Source organism: Anas platyrhynchos, chromosome 18 (assembly GCF_047663525.1).
Source record: "Anas platyrhynchos isolate ZD024472 breed Pekin duck chromosome 18, IASCAAS_PekinDuck_T2T, whole genome shotgun sequence".
NCBI lineage: Eukaryota > Metazoa > Chordata > Aves > Anseriformes > Anatidae > Anas > Anas platyrhynchos.
This window is the reverse complement of record NC_092604.1, coordinates 4,137,176-4,159,143: the sequence shown is the minus strand read 5'-3', so window position 1 is coordinate 4,159,143 and position 21,968 is coordinate 4,137,176. Positions and strand designations below refer to the sequence as shown.

General features: G+C 51.7%; 1 protein-coding gene across 6 annotated transcripts in view; it reads left to right on the top strand.

The window, feature by feature from the left end:
- RGS3 (regulator of G protein signaling 3) overlaps positions 1-21,968 on the top strand; it is a 77,027-nt gene that overhangs the window by 28,395 nt on the left and 26,664 nt on the right. For 5 of the 6 annotated variants that reach the window (XM_038164992.2, XM_027470785.3, XM_072025211.1 and 2 more), the window contains 3 exons: positions 29-112; positions 7,758-7,869; positions 13,678-13,718. In XM_038164992.2, the coding sequence (XP_038020920.1) occupies positions 29-112; positions 7,758-7,869; positions 13,678-13,718 (237 nt within the window). Of the gene's footprint in view, positions 1-28; positions 113-7,757; positions 7,870-13,677; positions 13,719-14,477; positions 14,562-21,968 lie in introns of those variants that run through there. The other variant, XM_072025212.1, reaches the window with a different exon arrangement.

Sequence of the window (21,968 nt, the reverse complement as noted above, 5' to 3'; positions counted from 1 at the left end):
TTTTTTTTCCTTTTCCTTTCAAATGTAGCCCTTAGATCTTTGCAACCCAGCCCGGACTCTGCTTCTGTCAGAGGAGCTGCTTCTTCATGAGAGCAGAAGCAGGACTATACAGGTAAGACACTTTCATGCTGTCTGAGCTTTCTAAACTCACTTTTCTACACTCATATAGTATACTGAGAAGGGAAATGATCTACTGTGCAGTACTTCTATTACTATGATATCTAGAGAAACTTTGTAGCCAGTTTACCATGGGATAAACTTAATGTCGATATGTTTATTTTTGGTAGAAATCAGCTTTTTTGTCTTCCTTCACACTCATGAAGGAGAAACTGTGGAGGGCAAATTCATGCCAGCCTCAGACAGGCCAAGGAAGAGGGAGTTTAAGAATATTTTGTGCCAGTTTAGAGATCTAGCCATGGAACACATCACAGGGCTTTTTAGAAATGTAGTTCATGAAGCAGGTCTCGTGTCCTTTCCAAAATCCTTTGTATTATTTCAGCTCCTTTTCTGCAACATTATTAGAAAGCTAATTAAAAGCTATTAAAAAAAAAGCTATTAAAGCTATTAAAAATCTGGGGAAACAACTAAGTTTTGGTTGCATGCTGAACCCATGTATTCGACAGCTCTCAACATCCAAACTGGCAGAGATTGGAAATGTTGAGTACATTTTCTGTTAGCTTTGCTCGCCTCTAGCTGTAAAGTCTGCAAACTGTGCAATGTGGACAGAGAAGGTGGCTCAGTGAAGAGTGCAGCCAGGACAGCCCACTCGTGCACTGCTCACTAGTGCTGAAGGAAACTACAGTTTCTTTGGGGGCATTTTCAGTGAATTTCAATACTGTACAGGAAACACTGTACAGAATATTTTGAATTTAGTTGGACTGAACAATGTGTCATCTTCACAGAACCGCAGAAGGTTACTTTTACTTGAGTAATCTTAGTTTCTGTGTAACACCTTTTGGGTGGCAGAATCCCAGAAATTATTTGCTTGAATGGTACAAAACTATTCAAGATTGCCTTGAGTGACTTCTCTCGCTGTCCCTCTGGTTTTCAACATGTAATTCATCCCTTATTTTGACTTGATTCTTTTTTTATTTTTTTATTTTTTTTTTCCTGCCAAGCTCTGTGAAAAATTGTATCACCCATTAGGAAACTTGTCACTTATTTATAAATAAAACTCTTCCCCTGTCTGTCCTGCTGTTCTTTGCTGTTCAGGGTCTTCTGGGCACCTGCCTGAATGAAAAGTCAGATAAATGCATGGCTGTGCAGCTTTGAAATGTGGTTGCTAGCTTAAAGCCGGGATGCTTCTCCTGGATGGTTTGGAATTACTTGCCTTCAGGTCAGACTCAGAGGTCTGAAGAAGCAGCCAAATGTAAAATAATTGAGTAACTCACACCATTTTTTAGCCTGGGTGAAGCATGTGTACATGAGGATGTTCGTATTTAGATGATGGAGAGTCTCAGGACAAGCATGTTTGAAGGAGGTGTGCTGCTCTGCCACCAAATGGCCACCTTAGCTAGTTTGGAGACCCAGTTGTGGGCAGGATTAGGAGAAGGTTGTCTCAGGGAAATGACTCTGTTTGCTTATGATGCCCTAAGGATGAGCATGAGGCTGGAAAAGGATTTCCCAATTGGAGCTGCTGCCAGGAAAGGGCAGGATGCTGTACAGTGGCCAGGAACATGAGACAGCCTTTGAGAATGATGGTGCCTTGAGGCTGTAGTATCTGTGAATGCCTGGCAGAGGGGCAAGGCAAGAAGCTGTGACTAAGCGCAAGGGAAAAAAAAATAGAAGCAATGAATGGGAACAAGCATGGGGCAGCATCTGCTTTGGAAGGCAGGAGTCTTTTCCTCAGCATGAACTGGGGTGTGGTGCTGAGCCCGGTATTGGCAGGAGCCAGAAGCTGTAGGTAGGACCCTGGGACATAAGCCACATCCCTGGGAATGTTTGCAGTGCGTCACTTACAGCATCACAGCAGGGCTTTGCAGAGCTTCAAGGAATCAGTGTGTACTTTTCTGGAAGGCCAGAGACCTCCTTTCTCCAGTGGAGCAAGGCAAGGGTGTCTGTTTTAGTCCTGACAGTCTGTGAGCGAAACTTCTGAGGCCAGTAAGACCTAAAGTAGTCTGGCCTTAACAGATTCCCTGGTTCAGAAAGGCTCCGACTTCTCATTTCACTTGAGCTCACTCCTGTTCCAGACTTCTCTGCTGCCTCAACAGAGGCTGTCTTGTTTCTGATGGGTCCTTTCTACCTTGTTCCTTGAATCTTCCCACTTTTCCATTGCTTCTCCCATGCAGCCTTTCTCAAACTGGACCACTGCTCCTGTGATTTGCAGGACTGCTTGTTGTTCTGCTTTGCTCGAGTGGCTTGAGAGCCCAGGTGAAGGGGTTGGAAATGGAGATTGTGTCTCATTTTTATTTTTTAAACAGGAATATTTTTCCCTTGGCAGTTTCCATGCCTGGCAAGGTGTTCTTGTCACTGAGCAAGCTCTCTGCCATCTCCTAAAGGAGTCAACATATCTCTCTGGAGGCTTGCCAGAATCTGTCCTTTCCCTGACCTTACCTCTGGGGCAATCCTTATTCAGGCCTTAAACACATCCTGTCTAGACTTCGTTGCAATTCCTGCTTTTACGGTCTTCTGAAATTCCTCCAGTCTGCGGAGTGCCAGAGGAACCTGTGTGATGCAGGCAACTGCACTCAAGGTGTTGAACGTGGGTTTTGTCCTTCTTGGTGCCTTTTCTAACATACCTGGAGGCAATTTCACAACACCCTGTGGTACTTTCACACCATAGACCACACTCAACCCCTTCTCAGCTCTCTGCCATCCTGGCAGGGTCTGCAGGTCAGGATGGTCCTACCTTGAACCCCGAAAGCCCCAGCTCTGCCAGGAGCCTGGTGAATGGAGACCAGCACACCCAGGCTTTAGGCCCTTCTCTGCAAGGCAAGGGCCTTATGTTGTTTTTCCCAGGTGTTGAATGTGAGTTCTTGTCCCTGTTGGCCATTGATGGAGTTGCTAGCTCCCTGTTGGTGGCTGGGTTTGGCCAACACAATGGATTGACTAAAACCCTACTTCCTGGCACAGATGTTTCAAGATCCTATTTTCAGTCTTTTTTTAGACAGCTTCATTTGGCTGACAATATCAGAAGCTTATGTTCACCTCCTCCCTCCACCACATTAGTCCTACACACTCCATTCCTTCTTCTCCACTGCTTCTTTATGTCCTCATCTTCATCATTTCTGAATTGGGTGGCACCATTTCCCCATCTGCTCAGCCACTGCTTATACTTGTGTTTGAGCATAGGTGCACAACCCCTTGAACTGCTTGCTCTCCCCAAATGCTCACAGTAGAAAAGGGTTTGATTCCAGTAAGCCAAGGTGAGGCTCAAGATTAACAGGTGAAATCATCGCCATGGATCTGCTTTAGGAAAGTGTGGTGTAGACTTCATCAAAGTCTAGCTGAGCATATAAACTGCTTGTTGAGTATATAGCCCCCTTGCCAATAATCTTGACAGAAAAAATGTTTGAGGTTGTAAAAGGGTAAATGCATTGTGGGCTGAAAGGCTTGGGATGTCTTGGTAGGAGAACATCTATTCAGTATGGAGCCATTTGGAAGTCAAAATCCGGGATGATGGTTAGAGGGCTAGGGCTGTAGCATGGCAAGCAGCGACTCAAAGGCTTTAGCATATACTGAACCTAATAAAATTTCCCTGACCTGGGAAGTTCATGCTGTCTCCAAAGCACTGTGCCCAGTGTGTGTGCACCTACCCTGCCTGCAAAGCTTTGACCGCTTCTGTACTTAGACTGGGGCTCAGCTGACTGATGCTGATGTACTAAGCTGTGGAAACTTGATTATTTTTGTTTGTGTGCTCCCATTCCTGTGGTCTCTGTGAAAACCAAGTGAATTACTGGCTGTGCAGAGCTGTAGCCCAGAAAGCTGTGACTTTGAAGCATGTGATGGGGGAGCAGCAAATAGCAGTGTGTGGGTGTTAGCAGCCTGTATGCGGGGAGCAGTGTTATTCGTGGTCTGGTGAGTCCACCAGTCATGTCTGCTTCCTAGAGTATATGAGATTTGCATGGGCCCCCCAGGCAGCCATGAGGATAACTCTAGATTTGGAAAACTTGAGGAAGGTTAAGAAAACTTCATTCATTTAGGTCATACCAGTGACTGGGGGCACATGAGCCTTGCAGATACAACCCTCATGCTGTTCTAACTGGACTTTGAGGTTGCACCCATTTCTTTTGGAGGAGAATCCAGTACTAGTAAATGGGTGCAAAATGTGTGTGGATCTGTCCTAGGGAAAGATGTGTGATCGAGATAGCTGGGCTTGCTCTAGCCAACTGCAGACAGCAATCTCTGGCCAGTGATGCAGGCGATCATCAGCATCTGAGAGCTCTGTCATGGAAGACCTCTTCTTCACTTTGCCTCTGCTTCACTTTGCTTCCTCAACTCCCTCTGCTTTGCTGGGCATGGCTGTGAAACTGCTGCTGGAGAGGGGGAGCTGTGTCTGCAGGCAGGGTGGGCACTGACCCGTCCTGTGGGGCTGTGCTGCTGAACCACCGGTTACTGGATGCAGACCCCTCCCTGCCCTACCCCAAACAGCAGCGGCAGTGTGTAGGTATGCAGAAGAGCACGGGCTTAGGAGGAAAGTTAACTATTCCTAAGCCTGACTGCCAAGGTGCTTTGGCTGCAAGGCTTAATTCCTGAGCACCTTTCTGTCATGTTGTTTGTTTTTTTTTTACCATGCTTTGCTTGAGGAGGCACAGCCATCGCTTCCCCCTTCCTGCGGCAGGGCTCTGCGGCGCTGGTCCCCTGTTCTCCTCCTGGGGAAGCACATAACCCAGCACTTCCCACCTCCCCTCCTGGCTTTCATTTTCTCATGTTTTCTTGTATGAAACTCTTTAAATGTACCTCTTCCTTCTGTAACAATATTTTGCTAGTTACATTCTGTAGTAAGTCAAATCTATCCACAGAAGGGTCTTTGCTGCTTGCTGTGGAGCAAGCACACGCTGATGAACAGTCTGAGACATCAGTGTCAGCCTCTCCAAACTTTTTTTTTCCTGTACAATTTACTCCCTCCCACTGAAACGTCGGTGTGATGACTGCCATGTGGCCATGCTCCACTCTAGTAATAGCACAGGTGTGCCTGTCTCTACCTTCAGAGGAGTCCTTTCATCATCTCATTCGTTTTCGTTCTCATTTTAGAGTGTGAAGTTAGTTCTGGAAAACAGACAAAGATACTCAAACTCTCTGAGGAGCAGCTCTGGTGGATTCTGTGCCATGCCTGGATGAGTGCAGGCGCTGCGTTTATTTTTTGTTTGCTCTTTCACTCTTGTGAGCCCTGTGACACATCACGGCAGGTACCAGACCTGTCTGCAAGGGGCTGTTAGGGGCACACTGCCCCGAGGCTGCGGTGTAGGGACAGCCCTGGGTGCATCCCTGGCCGGCTGGCTCCATCCCTTGCCTCTTCTCCCACCTCCTGGCTGCTGCCCAGGGGTCGCCAGGGCTCCAGGCTCTGTGCTCAGCCCTGCGGGGGGGTCTCGCTCCCACCTCTGCCAGCAGGACCAGCTCGAGCCCTGCCTCGCAGCACCGGGGTGCTGTCGGTGGGCTTTGGCTGCGTGCCTGCGAGGGGCAGCCTCGCATTGTGCCCCCCCCCGACATCTGTAAACCTGCCTGCTGTGCAGAGCTGCTCTGAAATCAAACGTCTTCCTGGAAGCAGCATCTAATAGAGATGCTCTTACTTAACCCACACCAACCGTGCTTTTATCTCCTCTGCATCCTGAATTCAATCAGTCCCATCTTCCCGTAAAAGCCCAATGGTACCTGCAAACACTTGGCACGTGTTTGTGTTGCCGTGTTTCCCCATTTAAATCTGTTTGGTTTCAAAGTAGCTTTTTTTCCCTGCTAGTTCTTCGATCCCTTTTTCTTTGCCTTTAAAATTCCTTGTGTGTTAGGTGTGTGTTTTCTTTCCTCCATTTCTTCTCTTATCGCTTGCTGGTCGTGCTTTTACTTCTTTGGCTTTGTTGAGCTGCTCTTCTCGAAATGCCTGAACATCTCATTGAGACTGAGGGTCCTGGGATGGCACTGGGGCATGTCCCTCGAAGTGTGCCGCATGGAGCAAGAGAGGCATGGGAGAAAGTATAGTGTGGTTGGTACTTTGTTGTTCCTTGTATTAGTAATAATAATGTCAGAAGTAACGAAGAAGGGAAATGTGGGCTCTAGGCCAACGCCATGTTGAGAGCAAGAGGAAGGGATTTTCCAAATAATACAGACAGAAACAGACACTCCCTGCTTTAATTGTCCATTAAAGCCATGCTGGTAGCTTTCTGCTTATTAAGAATCCCACAAAAATGAATTTGCACAGCAAGGAGAAATCATGTGGGAAGGGCCTGATTTTGGTTGCAAAGTCAGATGCGCTGTCCTGACACGCGACTCAGTGCCGTGTGATAAATTGCTGCCCAGCTCGTCCCCCTCCTGACATGTGCCTGTCAGCCGCCGGGCACGGAGACAAACTGTACCGGGAATGCGTCCCCATAAACAGTGACTCAGACCCTGTCCTGGGCAAAGTCACCTTTCAGAGGGTGACTTGGTGGTGGCAGTGGTGCCAGCCCCTGAGATGCTGGGTTGTTTTCTGCTTTTGCAAATGAGTTGCTAAAAGGCCACAAAACCCTCCTTGCTGCTGCTTGGTGTTGTAAAGTGCTCTCCTTTTGTGCTGGGAGGCATCTGGGAGCATCCTGAGGAGTGGCTAAAAGCAGCTGTGTGCTCATGTGCAGTGTCCGGAGACCAGAGCAGAACATGGTTCAGCATTATGCAGAGGGTCCAGCATCAGTGTGCCCCCTGGCATGTTGCAGCCCCTTCCTGGCATCTTCTAAGCTTTGTTGCATGCCCCCACCTTCTGCCGAAAAGCTGGACAGGCTCAAACCCCAGTTCCTGGCACAGCGATTGCACCAGGCCACTCACCCAGCCAGGCTTCTGGGTCAAGGATCTCCAGTACAGCAGAGGAGCTGATTCTTCCATTTTAAAAAACACAATAATCTGTACTGATTGAACGAACAACCTCAGGCAAGAGCCAGAAGCAGAACACAATCTGCCTTTTGAGTTGGGAGCACATACTACTGCTCTGGAGTAGCTCCCAGCTTCTAGGACACTTGAGTGGCTGCTCAAGCACAGAGCTGGGCAGACGTGCAGTTCAGTGTTTGCTTTCTACCTGTCAGTGGTGTTTAAAAGCTATCAAGTTTGCTCCCTGCAACTGCTCTTGTGGGTTCTGCTTTTGAAAAAAAAATATTTTTTTTCCCCCTCAAACGGAACAAAACAGGGCATACAAAGAGTGAAAACGGGGAGAGGCTCCTCCATGGGTGTGTTCAGGGAGACCACATTTGCTTTTAGGCTGCAAATTCTGTAGCGTGCTGGGATTAGTTGGTAACTCATTCTCTCCTCCTGCTCCCCTGATTTATAACTCATGTAAATGGGAAGTGACACGAGAGAGCAGAGAGGGTGTGTTTGTGCGGTGCTGCACTGTCGGGCAGGTTTATCCCTTCTGTCACGGGACTCCACAAGCCTCGGTAGGTGGCTGCCAAGCTGGGGGAGCCTTGTCCGAGGCTTTCTGGCAGCACTCTGAGGGGTGTCACAGCAACCAGTCCCTTAAGGCAGGGGTGTCTGGGCTGCCTCTCATGGCTGGTGCGTCTTCTCGGAGTGGAGGAGCTTTCCAAGCCACTGAGTGCCGACAGATGAGTTCCTGATGCCTTCTTTGCTGCTCTTGTGCCATCCAGGTGACTCTCTTCGTGTACTCGGACCTGCTGCTCTTCACCAAGGAGGACGAGCCCGGGCGCTGCAACGTGCTGAGGAACCCCCTCTACCTGCAGAGTGTGAAACTCCAGGAGGGTGAGTGTCTGTGCCAGCAGCTGGAGGTGTTTGGGTCATTTTCTGGGCTGCAAGCTATAAAGTCACCCGGCCAGCAACAGGATAGCACCCCCCTGTCCCATTGCTTCCAGTATGCAGCAGTGCTGGCCAGCTCATGCTGCCAGATCATCCTTTGTTGGGGTGCAGGTACAGCAGCACCCTTCCCAGCCCTGCATTAACCCAGTCCCTGGGAGCTCCATCCCCTGGCATGCCCTGGGGACACTTTGGTGGCACAGCTTTGGAGCCCTGCCTGAGCAATTAGGGATGGGCACTCCCTGGGGTCTGGCTCTTCTGGGATGCTCCCCTCTCCGCTGTTACCCTGCCTACAGTGGGGGCTTGCTGAGAAAGAAAACGAAGTTTTGAGATTTTTCCCCACGGTGCCTTGAGAGAGCTCAGAAGTTGTCTCCAGGAGAGGCTGGCTGAGCCCTACTGACCTTTGCTTCACTACTTCTCCCTTCGGCTGCCCACGGTTTCCCTCCGCTAGCATTGCTCCCCCCGCACACCCCATCAGGGAGGAAAGAGCAAACCCTGTCTTTGGTGGGAGGCTGTGGGCTGTGCCCTTGCTCACTTCACCTTGGTTGGGCTTTCACATCCCACTGAGGGCTCAGGGAGGGCTTTTAGGGCAGGAACATGTCTTGAAATGAGTTATTTTGAGATGAAACTTTGAGACTGTGTGGCTAAGATGGCCATAGCTACTCGGGGTCAAAAGAGGAACGAGCAAATTGCTCTACCACATCCTATTTCCTACAGTGGAGCCACTTCTTGGCCACAGGCCCAGTCCCACCTTGTTCCTTCTTTGGTGTGGTCGCTCTTTGGCCACAGGCTCATCTTGTGCATGGCCGCCCGCCTCTGGCCGTGCAGGGCTCTGGCAGCCCCAGGCAGCAGGTACTGCTGGACAGGGCTTGTGGAAAACTGGGATTAGGTGTGAGGAACAGCTTTCCTGTGATGAGGGTGCTCAAATGCCCAGAGAGGCTGTGGGACCTCCATCCTTGGAGGTGTTTGGGACTCGAATGGACACAGCACTGAGCACCCTTGGTGCTGGGGGTCTGCAATGGCACTGCGGGCTGCCCGTCTCTTATTTCCCCTTTCCAACAACTTTTCTGCTCCTAGATTCATTCACTAACCTGTTAGTGAATGTGGGGCAGAAACAGTGAGAAGGAAGAGGGACACGGAGGGCACAAGCTGGTTAGAAAAGCCATTGAACTTCTCTGGGATTTGTTGAGTTTGTTCTCAGCAGCGTTTGTTACTAAGAAAAGGACAAAAGAAATTGTTCCTTGCTGAAGCACTTGTCGGTCAGCGTCTGCTTCATTGCACGTGCAGTTCCTGGCTGCTCTCAAAGGCTGCTGCACAGCCCTGCTCTTGTTCTCCTCCTTGAAGAAATCACCTTCATGCTGCATGTCCTGGCAGCGCAGCGGCGGCTCCGTGCACCAAGGTCTGTTGGCAGCTCGGCACAGGAACGTGCCTCCTAACCTCAGGCAGAGCAGTTGGATTTCGTGAGCAGTTTTCTGCCACTTATTTCCTTGTTACCGTAATAACTTGGCTAGATCACATCTGGAGTAGCTTAGGGAGCCTCTCCGAAGGGGATGTTTGTCTCTGCCGTGCCGGACCGCCCCCCGTACGCCCGGAATCCAGCACAGTCGGTTTTCAGGCAGCTCACCCTCCTGGTTTGGGTAGGGCTGCTTCAAAGGCGGGTGGAACAAGCGAAAAGATGCCTGTCCCTTTTGGCAGAGATTTTCTGTTGGTCTCCTAAATAACTGAATGGCACATTAATAGGAACAGGCGTATTGCTGAGTATAACAATTGAGACATCTCCGGTACACTGAAGACCATTGTGATGTTTCCTGTTTCTGCCGCTCGCTGCACTGTGCGAAAGCAAATCAGTATAATCTGCTTTACAATGCTCTGTCTTCCTGCTTTAGAAGCCGAACATGGCTGATGAGCACCACGCTGGCCAATGTTTCCAGTGCGACAGGGCTGGCTTCCTCACTAGATACTGTGGGAATTTCCATGCTATCACCGCTGCCTTGCTGGGATCCGGCCCCCTGGGGGTGTGTGCTTGGCTTGGGGACAGAAGAGCGATCCCATTTAGCAACCCGAGTGAGAACCCCCACCTGTGAGCCCCATCCCTGGGCTGGATCCCATTACTGTCCCCAGCATCCCAACACACTCTGTCTTGCAGCCAACAGCTTCGTGATATCCAGAGGACCAGACTCTGATTTTTGACGTTTTTGCCATGCCCTATGGGCTCGCACCCAACCACACCTCCCTGGGGACACATGCCACAGAGGGTGACATGCTTGTCCACTCTCAAGTGCTTGGTTTGGACGTGTACAGCAGCCTTTCTCTCTCGCCACACACCCAGGGCCCCCCAGCACCCTGTGAGCTCCTCTTAGAGTACTGGATGCAGCCCTGCCCTCGCTGGGCAGATACGATGGCTGGGGAGCTGGGTGCCCTTGTTGTGGCTGTGTCACTGTCCCCTGTGCCACACAAGGAGGCTGTGGAAAGGAGCAGGACCATTTGTTTTCCATTTTCTCCCTTCTTCTTGACCTGGTGTGCACCACCCGAATCCCACGACCGGCACATTTTCCTTGGGTTGCACAGGGAAGGTGGGCAGAGGCAGGGCGGCACTGGAGACTGCTGCTGTGCCAGGAGCTGCATAAATGCCCGCCCTGCATCAGCACGGGCACACGGGGCTTAGCCGGGGATGGGGATGTGTCCCCAAGAACCTCGCACGCTCCTCTTGCTTGCGTTGAGCCTGTGCAGCAGCCCAGCCCCAGGGCAGGGATGGGTTGAGTTACCCTGAAAGACAAGCCAGTCCCAGTCACAACGCGTCATGAAGAAACGGAAATATCTTAAAGTGAGGTTTTTTTTCCTCCTGCTTATTTCCTTTTAGCATTTCAGGGTATTTGGCTGAGGGTGTTCGCACTGTTCGGCTCCTGAAAAAAGGCACAGACAGCATCGGGTGGGGACGGAGCCCTGCGCGGGGCTGCAGCTGCCCCTTTGTCCCTTGTGGCCTCGGTGGGCTGCAGGGCAGGGGACGAGCAGCATGAGCTGGGCAGCTCCAGCCTGGCCCTGCGGAGACTGGAAAATCCCCACGGGAAGAATCCCAGCAAACCTGGTTTGTGTTGAAATCTGCGCTCGGGTCTGTCCTTCCTGGCACTGCCATTGCTCTCCTGCCTCCTGTCACGCCTTGCTGGGGATCGGCATCAGCTGGAGCCCAGCTGTGGGGCTGGGCAGCGTGAGCAGTCTGTTAGTTCCTAGTTTTTCCCAGCTGAAGGCAATTCTTCATGGAAGAATGGGACTGGGGCAGCTCCTTATTCTATCTCCGCGTGTCCGATAGGCACTGTGAGGCCTGGCCATGTGGATTATGAAGCAGCGGGCCTTAGGGATGGGGACAGGACCTGCTGGCTGTGGAGATCACTAGCACTGAGATAGAACAGAACTTAATTTCGTTGGTTTTGGGCTTTGTTGGGTTCACTTCTTACTGTGGAAAGCCAGAAGGAATAAATGAGTAAATAGGGGCTCAAAGAGCAGGGTTTTACCCCAGGCTGTTGCACTCCAGCATCACCTTTCCCTGCCAAGGGTGCACATCTCTGGGGGTGGCCTCTTCCTCGGGTCAGACAAGGTTAAAACTCCTGAGGACAAGTGGCTGGGCCATTGCTTCTCCTGCAAGCTGCTTTGCAAGATGGGCTGGAGAGCTCAGGAGCTGCTCTCTGCTTGCTGCCTGGATGATGCCCCTTGGGCCTCTCCTCTCTGTGGTGAATTTGGTCACGGCTGATGCTGTGCAGAGCCCAGCTGAGAAGATGGGACTTCTGGTGCTGTTGACCACCATGGGAAGCAGAAGCAGCAGAAAGGGTTGATGTGTGCCAGCAGGAGGCTCGGATCCTGTGTCCAAACCCTCCCTCCATGGGAAAAACTCTGGATGAGTGCCTCCCATCGAAGGCTGTGGCTTAGCAAGGAAAACACTCCCTGATGGTCCTGCTGGGCTTTGTGGAAGAGGGTGCTGGGAGAGCTTGGGCAGAGCTGTGGAGAGCGGTGAATGGGTTTTGCATGATACAGAGGTGGGCATGTGCTCCGTCACCACTGCCCTCCTGGAGGTGAGGATGCAGTGGGGCGGCGGGGGGGGACCCCAATGGAAACTCCTGGGAGCTCCTCATACAGGAGGCCCTTGGCACTGGTACTGTTGGGGCTGGGCTCCAGCAGCGTGTTATGGCACGGTGTCCCAGTGTCCCTTTAGTGACTTTCCAGCCTGTTTGCTGCAATGTGCCCTAAAAGCAAAGCTGGCAGTGGAGGCAATCCTGCTGTCCCCCAAAAGGCAGCTGGAAGAGACATCCAGCAAACGGCTCCAAGCTGTCGCGCTTGTTCATGGGCTTCTTGTTGCCTGCAGAGGGACTCAAGTGACATCTGAGCTCTGCAGTGGGTCGCAGCCCTTATCTTTACCTCTGGGCTGCTGCCTGTGGCAGGAGAATCGCTGCCCTCTGGGAGCGGGGCGTTTCCACCGCTGTGCGGAGCCTGTTCCATTGTGGGCACAGCACGGGCTGTTGAAACGAAGCAGAGCCTGCACTGATGCTGCTTTGGAAAGGATCTGCAGCCGTGCCCAGACTGCGGAGCTGATCTCATGGCAGAGATAACATCGTTAAAAGGGTTATGAAAGCTGCTGCCCAGCCATGCCACACGCTAGTGAGGACAAAGCTTTGGCAGCGCACGCTGGTGGGAAGTGCGGTGACACAGCGGCTCTGGGAGGTGGGTGTCCTGTGGTGTGCCTTCATGTCCTCCTCCCATGTCCCATGTCCTCCATGTCCCGTGGTGGCTTGATGTCCTCCTGTGAGGCTGATATGTGCCTAGAGCTGGCTTCCCCTGGGCTGGGCAGACTTGTGTCCCACCAGTGGGGATCAAAGACCAGGGAATCCCTCAGCGAAGCCTTTGTGCTGGGGACAGAGAAGGCTGGGCCTGCTGGAGACAGCCTGGTGGAGCAGCCAGAGCATGACACATCCGTCCCCAGGGACAGCTGGTGGTGAGGAGACCAGGCTGCTCTGTGATTTAGCACGACATGGGTTGCAGCATTGGCCATTGCATTGCCTCCAGCACCTCCTCCCTTCCCAAAGCTGTGGAAGGGGAGGTCCTGAGTGGCACCGTGCTGGCAGGACCTGGGGGAGCTGCCCTCAGCCTTGTGGAGCAAGGGTGGGCTCTTGCCACTGCCCTATCTCAGTTGCTTCCCCATGCACTGGGGTTTGGCTCCAACTCCTTGGAGATGCACCAACCCCAGCTCCTTGCTCTGATGGAGGCTGGGACAGGCAGCACTCGGCAGAGCTGCCCTTTCTGAGGGCTCTTGAGGGGGGAGAAGCTGGGAATGAGCAAGGACATAGGAGTGGGAGCTGCTCTGGTGAGCCCTCCTGGGAGCAAAGCATTTGTGGAAATGTGGAGAGATCAGACCCTGGTGCCCAGGACAGGCACCCAAAATGAATGGAGCTGCACGTGCTGTGGCAGACCAGGCAGGAGAGTACACACGTGGCCTCTGAATGAATCAACCCTTTTCCCAAAAGGACAAGCCCAAAGAAGAATCTGCGACAGCACAGTGAGTTGATGCAAGAAACCATGCAGGCGCGGCCTGCCCGGTGCATGGCCCCGCAGATGCAGCATACATCACTCCCAGATCACAGCCTGGTACTGTAGGATGACAACAATAAATATTCATTAAACGCTGTCTCTTAGCCAATTCCTCTGTCAGTGTCCCCGCTTGCAGAAATGCAGTTGTAGCTTGATTGTGATCCTGTTTTCTCTTCTTTATAGGTTTGGAAGATCGGAAATTCTGCATCCTTTACCTTGCAGAGGTGAGTGTTGCCGGTTTCCAAATTAACTTTCCAGTGGGAGCTGAACACGTACTAACAACGCTGCTTCTGTCTGCTGGGGCAAGAAGCACAGGACGGGTTGAATTTAACTTCCATTTTAATTTGTTTGCCAGAGGTCTGGAAAGGAAACATAATAGCTGTAGCCAGAATATATTAGTAAGAAGCTGCTAAAAGGAATCTGAGAGCTGGGAGAGGCTGGGAGGCACCAAGACAGGCTTTCTTTCCCCCCCTGTGCACTGCAGGTGGACATTCCTCGCTGCATCTCACCTTTGATTTCTCCTGGGGTTCTTTCACCCGGGGATTCCTTGCCAGCTGTTTTCACTTTACTTTTCAGGGATCTTGCTTTTCTCGTTTTCAAATGCCCAGGTTTGAAGCCCTCTAATAAAGTAAGGAAGCTCAGACAGACACAATCATAGTTCTAAAAATGTGTGTGGCTGGTCCACAGCTAAATGCTCTAAACAGATTTGAGATCGCTCAGACGTTGGCACGGTTACTTTTGTGTCGTGAAGCAGCCAAGGAGACTGCAAAATTGGTTCACAGTGGCTGGTCCTGCCTAATCACTAAATGCTGCAGCTGTTATTATTTTTTTTTCCTTTCAACTGACTTTAGTGTGTTCCTGGTTTCAAGGCCTTGTGTTTTCAGTGTGGAAGTTTGGGTCTGGGAAAGATCCCCAGGGCGATGAGGAGAAAGGCAAACATTGCTCAGCAGCACCACAAAATAATAAGCTATTGTGAAAGTTGGATGAAAATGTCCAGGATGGAAGTTGTTCACCTTGAGCGGCTGGGACTTGGGCCAAAGCCTGACTTGCTGCGCAACCATGGGCTGGTGAGCTCGCTCTCAGGTCCCCCTCTTGTTCCTTCTCCGTCTTTATTTCTTCTGGGGGTGGTCGGGCAGGACCTGCCTCCTCAGGGCGGGTGATGTCTCTGTGCCCAGCTGTCCCCATGCTGTGACTCAAACACCACGGCAGCTGCCTGCCAGTGCCATCCCGGCTGGGCGATGGGGTGCTCCTGCCTTCTCTTGTGTGCTTGGAAAAAATCTCTGTGGATCTTGGAGTTTAATTCAGAGCTCTAGGCCCCTAAGTAGGAGTAACTGAACAAGAGATGGCTGCGTTTCATGTGGCCCTCTAAGGCTCATCTTTGAGGTGTAGCAAGGGCTTAGCTTTTACCTTCTGCTGGGGTTAGGTGGCCCTGGCTCTCTGGGCTCTGCTGAGCCCATTGCGCTTGGGGCATTGCAGTTGCATAGAAAATGTGAAGCATTCGCCTTCCTCCAGGCATGCTCTTCTGTAGAGGACGGTACCTCTGGACAGGCCATGTTTATGGGTCTGTGCAAAACCCTTCTTGTTCCTCCTGTCCACTCTAGATATTTTGGAGCAGGCAGCCTTCTGCCTGTAGCCAGTAGTGGGTTCTTGTACCCTGCACTGTGCCAGCCCCAGCTTTCAGGTGTCTTCAGGGCAGCCCCTAGCGTGAAGGTGGCATCCTGCTGAGCATAGGGTGCCCCGTGCCTCCCCAAGGCCTCCTCCTGGACCCCTGGGGTTGCTTTGGGTCCCAATGGTCTCACCAAGGTGGGGAGATTGGGTTTGATGTGCCCCAGCCTGTAGGGTACGTGGGGGGTTCCCCAGCCCCATGGCCTTGGTTGGGTCTTTCCTGCAATGGCAGGAGAAAAAGGCTTTTCTTGTGGCTCAGTGAACTGTCCTCAGCAGAAGGGGACCTCAGGTGGATGGAGATGGTCTCTTGCTAAGTGATGAGATGCTGTCTTGGGCACCATCCTGGGGGGGTTCAAGCATCTTCCTGCAGGAGAGCTAAGAAGAACGTCACAATCAGGTCACCCCTCTTTTTTTTTCCCCCCCACATTCGTTTCCCAGCAGTGAAGCTTTAGTTGCAGCTGGGATTGTCACTGGGAGGCTTTTAGACTTGGTAGCCCCTGGGAGGGAGAGAAAGGTCCTTTTTAAAGGCATTCCTGTGGACTGGCTGTGCATGGAAGCATTGCATGGGCTTGGATGCTTTGCTGGGCTGATGGGGGCATTGGTTTGTGCTGTTAAGGATATTTCGGGGGGGGGGGGGCTGTTTGAGACATGGCCTGCTGTTAAATAAAAGCAGCAACTGGGACCCACCGTAGCACTCCTGTGTTGCAGTGGCACAAGGGGGCTGTGCTGGGGGTCTCCAGGCCAGCCCAGCCCCATTGCCTGACGGATGTGGGGTCTGCTGGGTGCCAGGCTCCTGTGTGTGACCTCCTGTTGTGCTGGTGCAAAGCTCAGCATCCTTGTCTGGGTAATGAGACGGTTTCCATCTGCAAGGATGGCTGCCTGCAGAGAGCGGCTGGCTCTGCTTCAAGGCGGTGCTCAGGGCAGTGGGAGGCTCATGAGGGTGTCCCCAGTGTGGTGGTGGCCCTGGCACATTCCCGGTACCCTCAGGGTCCCAGCACTGCGGTGCAGCAGTGCTCTGAGCCTGCGTCCTGCTGGCAGAAGCTTCTGTCCTGTTGCCCACCCCCACAACAACCCCTGGCAGCTAGAAAGCTCTGAGGAAGGGTGCAGAAGGAAAGGACACTCGTGTGGATGTGGCTCTTCTGTCCCGTGTCACCCATGAGGGGTATTTCTCCCTCCTGACCTGCTCCCGGCCTGCCCTTTGCATCCCTGGGCTGGTCAGCAGGGCCTTGTCCTGCTGGGAGCTGTCTGTGGGCTCTGCTGTGTGGTTGCCTGGCTGGGGCATTAGGGTTGGTCCCAGCTTCCCCATCACTGTGGCCTGAGCAGACAGGTCCCTGCACGGCCGTGACAGGGCCTGCGGGTGGGTGGAAGCACTCATACTGCTGTTTCTTACCCACAAATCAGCCACAACGAGCTGTAATGTACTTAGTGCTGCTGTGAGTTGAAAGGGAGCCCACGGGGCCGGGCCAACTTAACATTTGCCACAGGAATATTGCTTTGCTGAGGCCTTGAGCAGCCTGTGTGCCTCCTGCTCCTTTGTCATCCAGAGGGGTGATGTTTTGCCCCAAAAGGTGGTATTTGTGCATTTGGATCCAGTGTGATCAGAAATGAAAGTATGTTTCAAAATGTCTTAATTAACTTTCAACAAGAAAGAAAACTCCAACCTTCAGGGAAACTGGTGTGTCATGGAAAAGCTGCTGTTAGTCATCCTGCCTAACCACGTGTAAATAAGACACTCACAGGGCTTAAATCCTGTGCATTATAGGCATTTGCAGGCAGATGGTAAACTGCGATCTTTACAGCCTGGTGTAGGTTACAGCAGGAGTGGTGTTTGTTTCACAGGTTCTTCAGGGTGTGAATTGTGATATTTGGAGGTTCTTGTGCAAGCGGCCCTGGTCCTGGTGGAGCACATGGCCTCCTGGGTGGGAAATGCTAAATGTAGGTTGGTGTTGGAAAGGGTGCAGGACCAGAGGAAGGTCTGCTCTTGGCTCCTTGTGGTGGTCGTGGGGTAGCTGTGGTGGTCCCAGCAAGCCAGGATTTGGGTAGTGAGGATGGTACCTTTTGTTCAGGTAGACCTGGAAGCTTGTGTAACTTCTCTAATTGCCAGCCGTTATACGAATGTGCTACCAACACACACAAACCCAGTTCCGTGTTAGTATTTTAAATCCAAATGAAACGGTTTAACAGCAGTTGTGCAGCCCCTGCTGGCAAAAGCTTTGGGCTGAGTCAGTGTGGGCCCCATTTCTCCACCCCATTGGACTCAGTGTGTGGGTGACTGGCCCCATCACCCCCTTCCTGCAGGGCACAAACAGCCCCTGTGATAACACGTGTAAAACCTGTCAGAGAAAGCACCTACCATGCGGTGGGAATGGATTGCCTCCCGGGGAGCTGGTCCAGAGACGTGAGCGTGGTCCAGGACCATATTCACACCCTTTCCCGCTCCGGAAATATCCCGCTGATAGGAAACCGCAGATCAGTGTTTTATTGCATTGTTAGAAATTTTTGATTCAAACCCAGCATGTTCAGAACAAACTGACTAAAAATCAAATAGCTCGTTAAGTTTTTCATTGTATCAGTGCTAGCAAAATCGATCTTTTTCTCTGGAAGTTTTCATCTGCAGACACTGGTGTTTCTCTGGGGAAATTGCTCTGACAGAAAATCTTTCAGTAGCAGCTCCTTGGCCTGAGCACGCTTACAGACCCGAGCAAATTAATGCTGTGGATCTGTGCTTGATCTTGTTCTGCCTCAGAGATGTGCATCATCGGGAGATCCTCTAGGCAAACCTCAGAGAACTGACACTGTCCCGCCAGCCCTGGGTCTCTGCAGCCACGTCCCTGCTCCCGTGTGGTGCTGCTCCTGTGCACATCCCCTGGTGGGGATGGAGCTGTGTCCCAGCTGCTGGCAAGGACACCCCTTGAACAAATGCTCCTTAACCTGAGCCACTTCTACACTGAGGGCCGATACTGTGCCTTGGGTAACGTGCACACCTCCATGGCCTTCCTGGAGATATCCCGGCTTGCTCCATAGAATTAATTTTCCCCATGGTGTCCTCTGTTCCTCCCAGGAACAGGGCATTGCTAAATTTAATTCCCTTTAGGCCCCGGTCTCCATGCAGGGAATATGAACCTAGAAAAGCAGTTTACGTGTGGTACAGAGGCCTTAAAGGCTCAGGGACACACTGCAATGTGGTAGATACTGGAGCAGATGCCCTCAGAGGCACTTGGTTTGCCGTGACGCAACATGGCCTGGAAACCTAGAAAGACAGGAAATTGCTGTGGTACCTAATAAATAGTTAAAAACCCTGGTCTCAAGCCTCAACAGCATCATCTGTGAGCACTGCTCTGCCTGGAAGAGCTCAGGAAGCCTGGCTCTTGCTTTATTGCATCCAGAATAGTTGTTGACATGGTAGAAAACAGCAAATCATGCCTGATAACGTGTGTGTATGACTCAAAATTTGAGGAAGTAGGAGGTGATAAAGAGAGTAGTTGAGTGACAGAGCAGTGGGGGTTAGCTGTTAAGGTGGGTCAAAGCTAATGCTGCTTTCACAAATCAGGAGGGTGAGAGGAATGTATACACAGGTCTGCAGGGGTAAGAAGTGACTAAGGAAGGTTTGTTGGGGAAAGAAAAGGTGATCAGCAGCCACAAGCTCCTGCAGTGTAAAGATGGCATCAGTAATGATAAAAGTTTGGGATTCAGTTCGGGATTTCCCCCATTCATCTCTTCTCTGACCCAAAAGTGACAGCCAGAAGAATTGCATTTTGCAATGAATTTGTTTCTACTCCAAACAGGATGTTTTTGGCAGTCAAAGCCAAGGAAATTGTTTCCCTTTTCCTTTTTCCTGGCATTTTAGAAGACCTGGTACCCTGGGTTGGGCTCTGCAGTGTGATTGCCCCTCCTGGTTCCTCTGCTCCCTAACGAGGTTTGAGCAGCCTCCATGATGTCTTGGTCCCTCCTTCTGAAGTGCTCCATTTCTTCTTTTGGTGCTTAATACAAGAAAACACCCATAAGTGGCTTCAATTCAGCGCCAAAAAAGCCAGCTTAACCTCAAGGCTGTGCCTGGCTCTGACCCCAAGGCAGCCGGAGGGCCCGGTCTGGGAGCCCCCAGCACAACTCACCGCCTGAGGGCTTTAAATGCAGCTGCTGGAGAAAAAATAGCAGTGATTTAGGAGTCCCCCAGCCTCAGCTAAACACAAAATCCTGAGCTTTGTACTGTGATGGCCTGCCTGATGATGGAGCGACACGGGGTGGAGGTAGCTGGGGTGCCTGAAAAAAGAAAGTTAGGAGTCTGCGGGCACCGGGTGCTGCATGCAGGATGGGAGAAGGTGGGAGAAGAGCGGTTATCTGTGGGATGGATTGTGTGCTCAGTTCAAGTTGTATCTCATTCCCTCGAATTTGTAATAGGAAAAGAGATGTTTCTCAGATTTGTGGGCAGTGTTATTTGTCAGATGAGCTTGTGGCTTGGGCTTGTGCTGCAGTGAGGTGGAAGATCCTCTGGGATTTCGAAGTTCATCTCTCCCAGGGGCTGCAATGGAGCAAACACCTCAGCCAAGGCTAGAAATGTTGGAATCAGTCACACTTAAGGGCTTCAGTAACAAAAATCCAGGCACACTTCTTGCTGCCTGTTCCTGTCAGTTTTATTACGTTAATCTGAATCACATTTAGAGAAGATGCAGTGTGCTCCTCTGCCTCCCCCTTCCTGCTCCCAGTCCTGTTTGGCAAAAAGGATGATTCCCTCCCCTACCCACTGAGCTGGTCCTGCTCAGGAGATGTTGCCAGATGAAAAATCCCTTCCTGCTCTTTGACATTTCCCTTGATTCCTGTGTGTCTTGCAAGAGGTGGCTCATTTCTGGGCTGCCGGAGCCGCACACCAAGCAGGGCTGTGGTGTGCATCACCTTGAGTCACCCAGCTCACGTGAAAGCTGGATGCTTGATCTGCACACGCTGAATCTCTGCCGTGTCACGCCTGCAGCAACAGCTTAACTCTTTCCTGAATGGAAATTTCCATTTTCCTCCACCCAAAGGATGGCAGGTCTCAGTCGCTGGATTTCCCTGTGCACAGTGCTGAGAAGTCCAAACTGCAGGCACGGGGATCTAACACCAGAGCAAGGCTGCCAATGTCTTGAAAAGTGCTTCTTAAGGATGTCATGATGTGAACCCATGCACAGATTACCCCAAACGCTGATGCATTCCTAAAATACAGCCCTACCCCGCATCCCCAGGATGCGCCCCACATTTCAGTGCACCTGGAGTGCTTGCAGTTGTATCAGAGGGTCTCTCCTTCAAATAATGTTCATTCGGTTCAAGCCAGCACTCTCCTCACATTTACGCTGTGACAGAACATGCAAAGCTGTGGCTCTGGAGCTGGTGGCCAGGCTGCTCCTCTGTGCAGACAGAGCCCTGGGCTCTGTCTCTTCTGCCAGTGTGTGTTCACCCAGGTTAGATGATATGAGGTGACACCAGTGGCAGAAGCTCTGGGTTGGCATAGTCCATGGCCAGGTGTTACGACAGCTCCCAGTTCAGGGCAGAGCAGGGAGGGCTCATGTTCCTCTTGGAGAAACAGATAAGCAGGGGAACTTTGCCTCCTTGGTTCTGTGAATCTTTCTGCTGTTCAACTTGAAACTGAGTTTTGAGATGACCACAAAATGTACTGTTTGGAGAAGTTCTTATTTTTTTTTATCCTGGTGTAAATTCTGTGGTCTAATTCCTAGCAGTTGGGAAAAAGAGCAGCTGATATGATGTGGTTAAAGTCTTGGAGAAATTTAAAAAATGCTCAGGCACTAGCCCCCCTTCCTGCCCAAGAGGGAAGGGTGCTTGCAGGAAAGTGCTGGACCTGATCTCTGTTTGCCCAAGCAGTGTTTGCATGGGAGCTCAGTATCTAGCTAGTCTCGGGGCTGGGGATTCCCGTGAAGGCTGTCGCCTTCACCATGAACCACTTAAGGGCAGCCTGCTGCTCTGCAAAAACAAATTGAGCCCTGTCTTTGTTGGCTGTTCTGAAAATGGGTGAAAACAAAAGGTTCTTTGTGTTATCTTATCCTCCTGGAGGCTCAGCACCCTCCAGGCTGTGCCCCCCTGCGGTGTCCCTGTGGCATCGTTCGTCCCCACAGCATCACTGTGCCAGAGATGCAGGTGGGGGAGCTGGGGACAGGGGTGGCTGTGCAGGGGTGGCTCTGCAGCATGCAGTGGCAGTGCTGCCTTAATGCTGGCACCGCTCCCTGTCCACGGGTGGCTGTAGGACAATGAAAACCCATTTCCAAGAGCCAGCCCTTGGTGTTGCAAGCAAGGATAGGGTGCATCCATTCTTTACCTTCAGCTATAGAGCCAAAAATCAAGCCACACGGCCACAAGCCACTCTTCTCTGCAGAGACCGCTGTGCTCCATGAAAGGCTGCTCCATGCACATCTTTTGCTCAAGCACCCGTGAACTCCTTTGGTTATCCTGGCTTTCAACAGGACCCGTGCTGTTATCACCAGTGTTCGGTTTTTGGGCACCACCACTGTGCCCAGCAGTCCAAAAACCACAGGAAGAGATTGGCCCCCATGTCCCCCCCAGCACAGGAGCAGACTGAACTTTCTCATCAGACCTAGCTCTGTGGGTCATGAAGTAACCAGCCAGCAGTTGCCCATGTTTTGTGCACAGGATATTCCCAGGGCTTGCTGTTTCGCCGGTGGAGGGTTTGCTCTGTGATTTGAAAGCTATTGTAGTCTGGAGCCCATTTCCGAGGTACTTCCCCTCTGGGATCTCTGCTGGCTTTGGCCGTGGACCAAGGCTCAGAAGGATCGAGGCCAGGGGCTGGGCAGAGCTGAGCTGGGCTG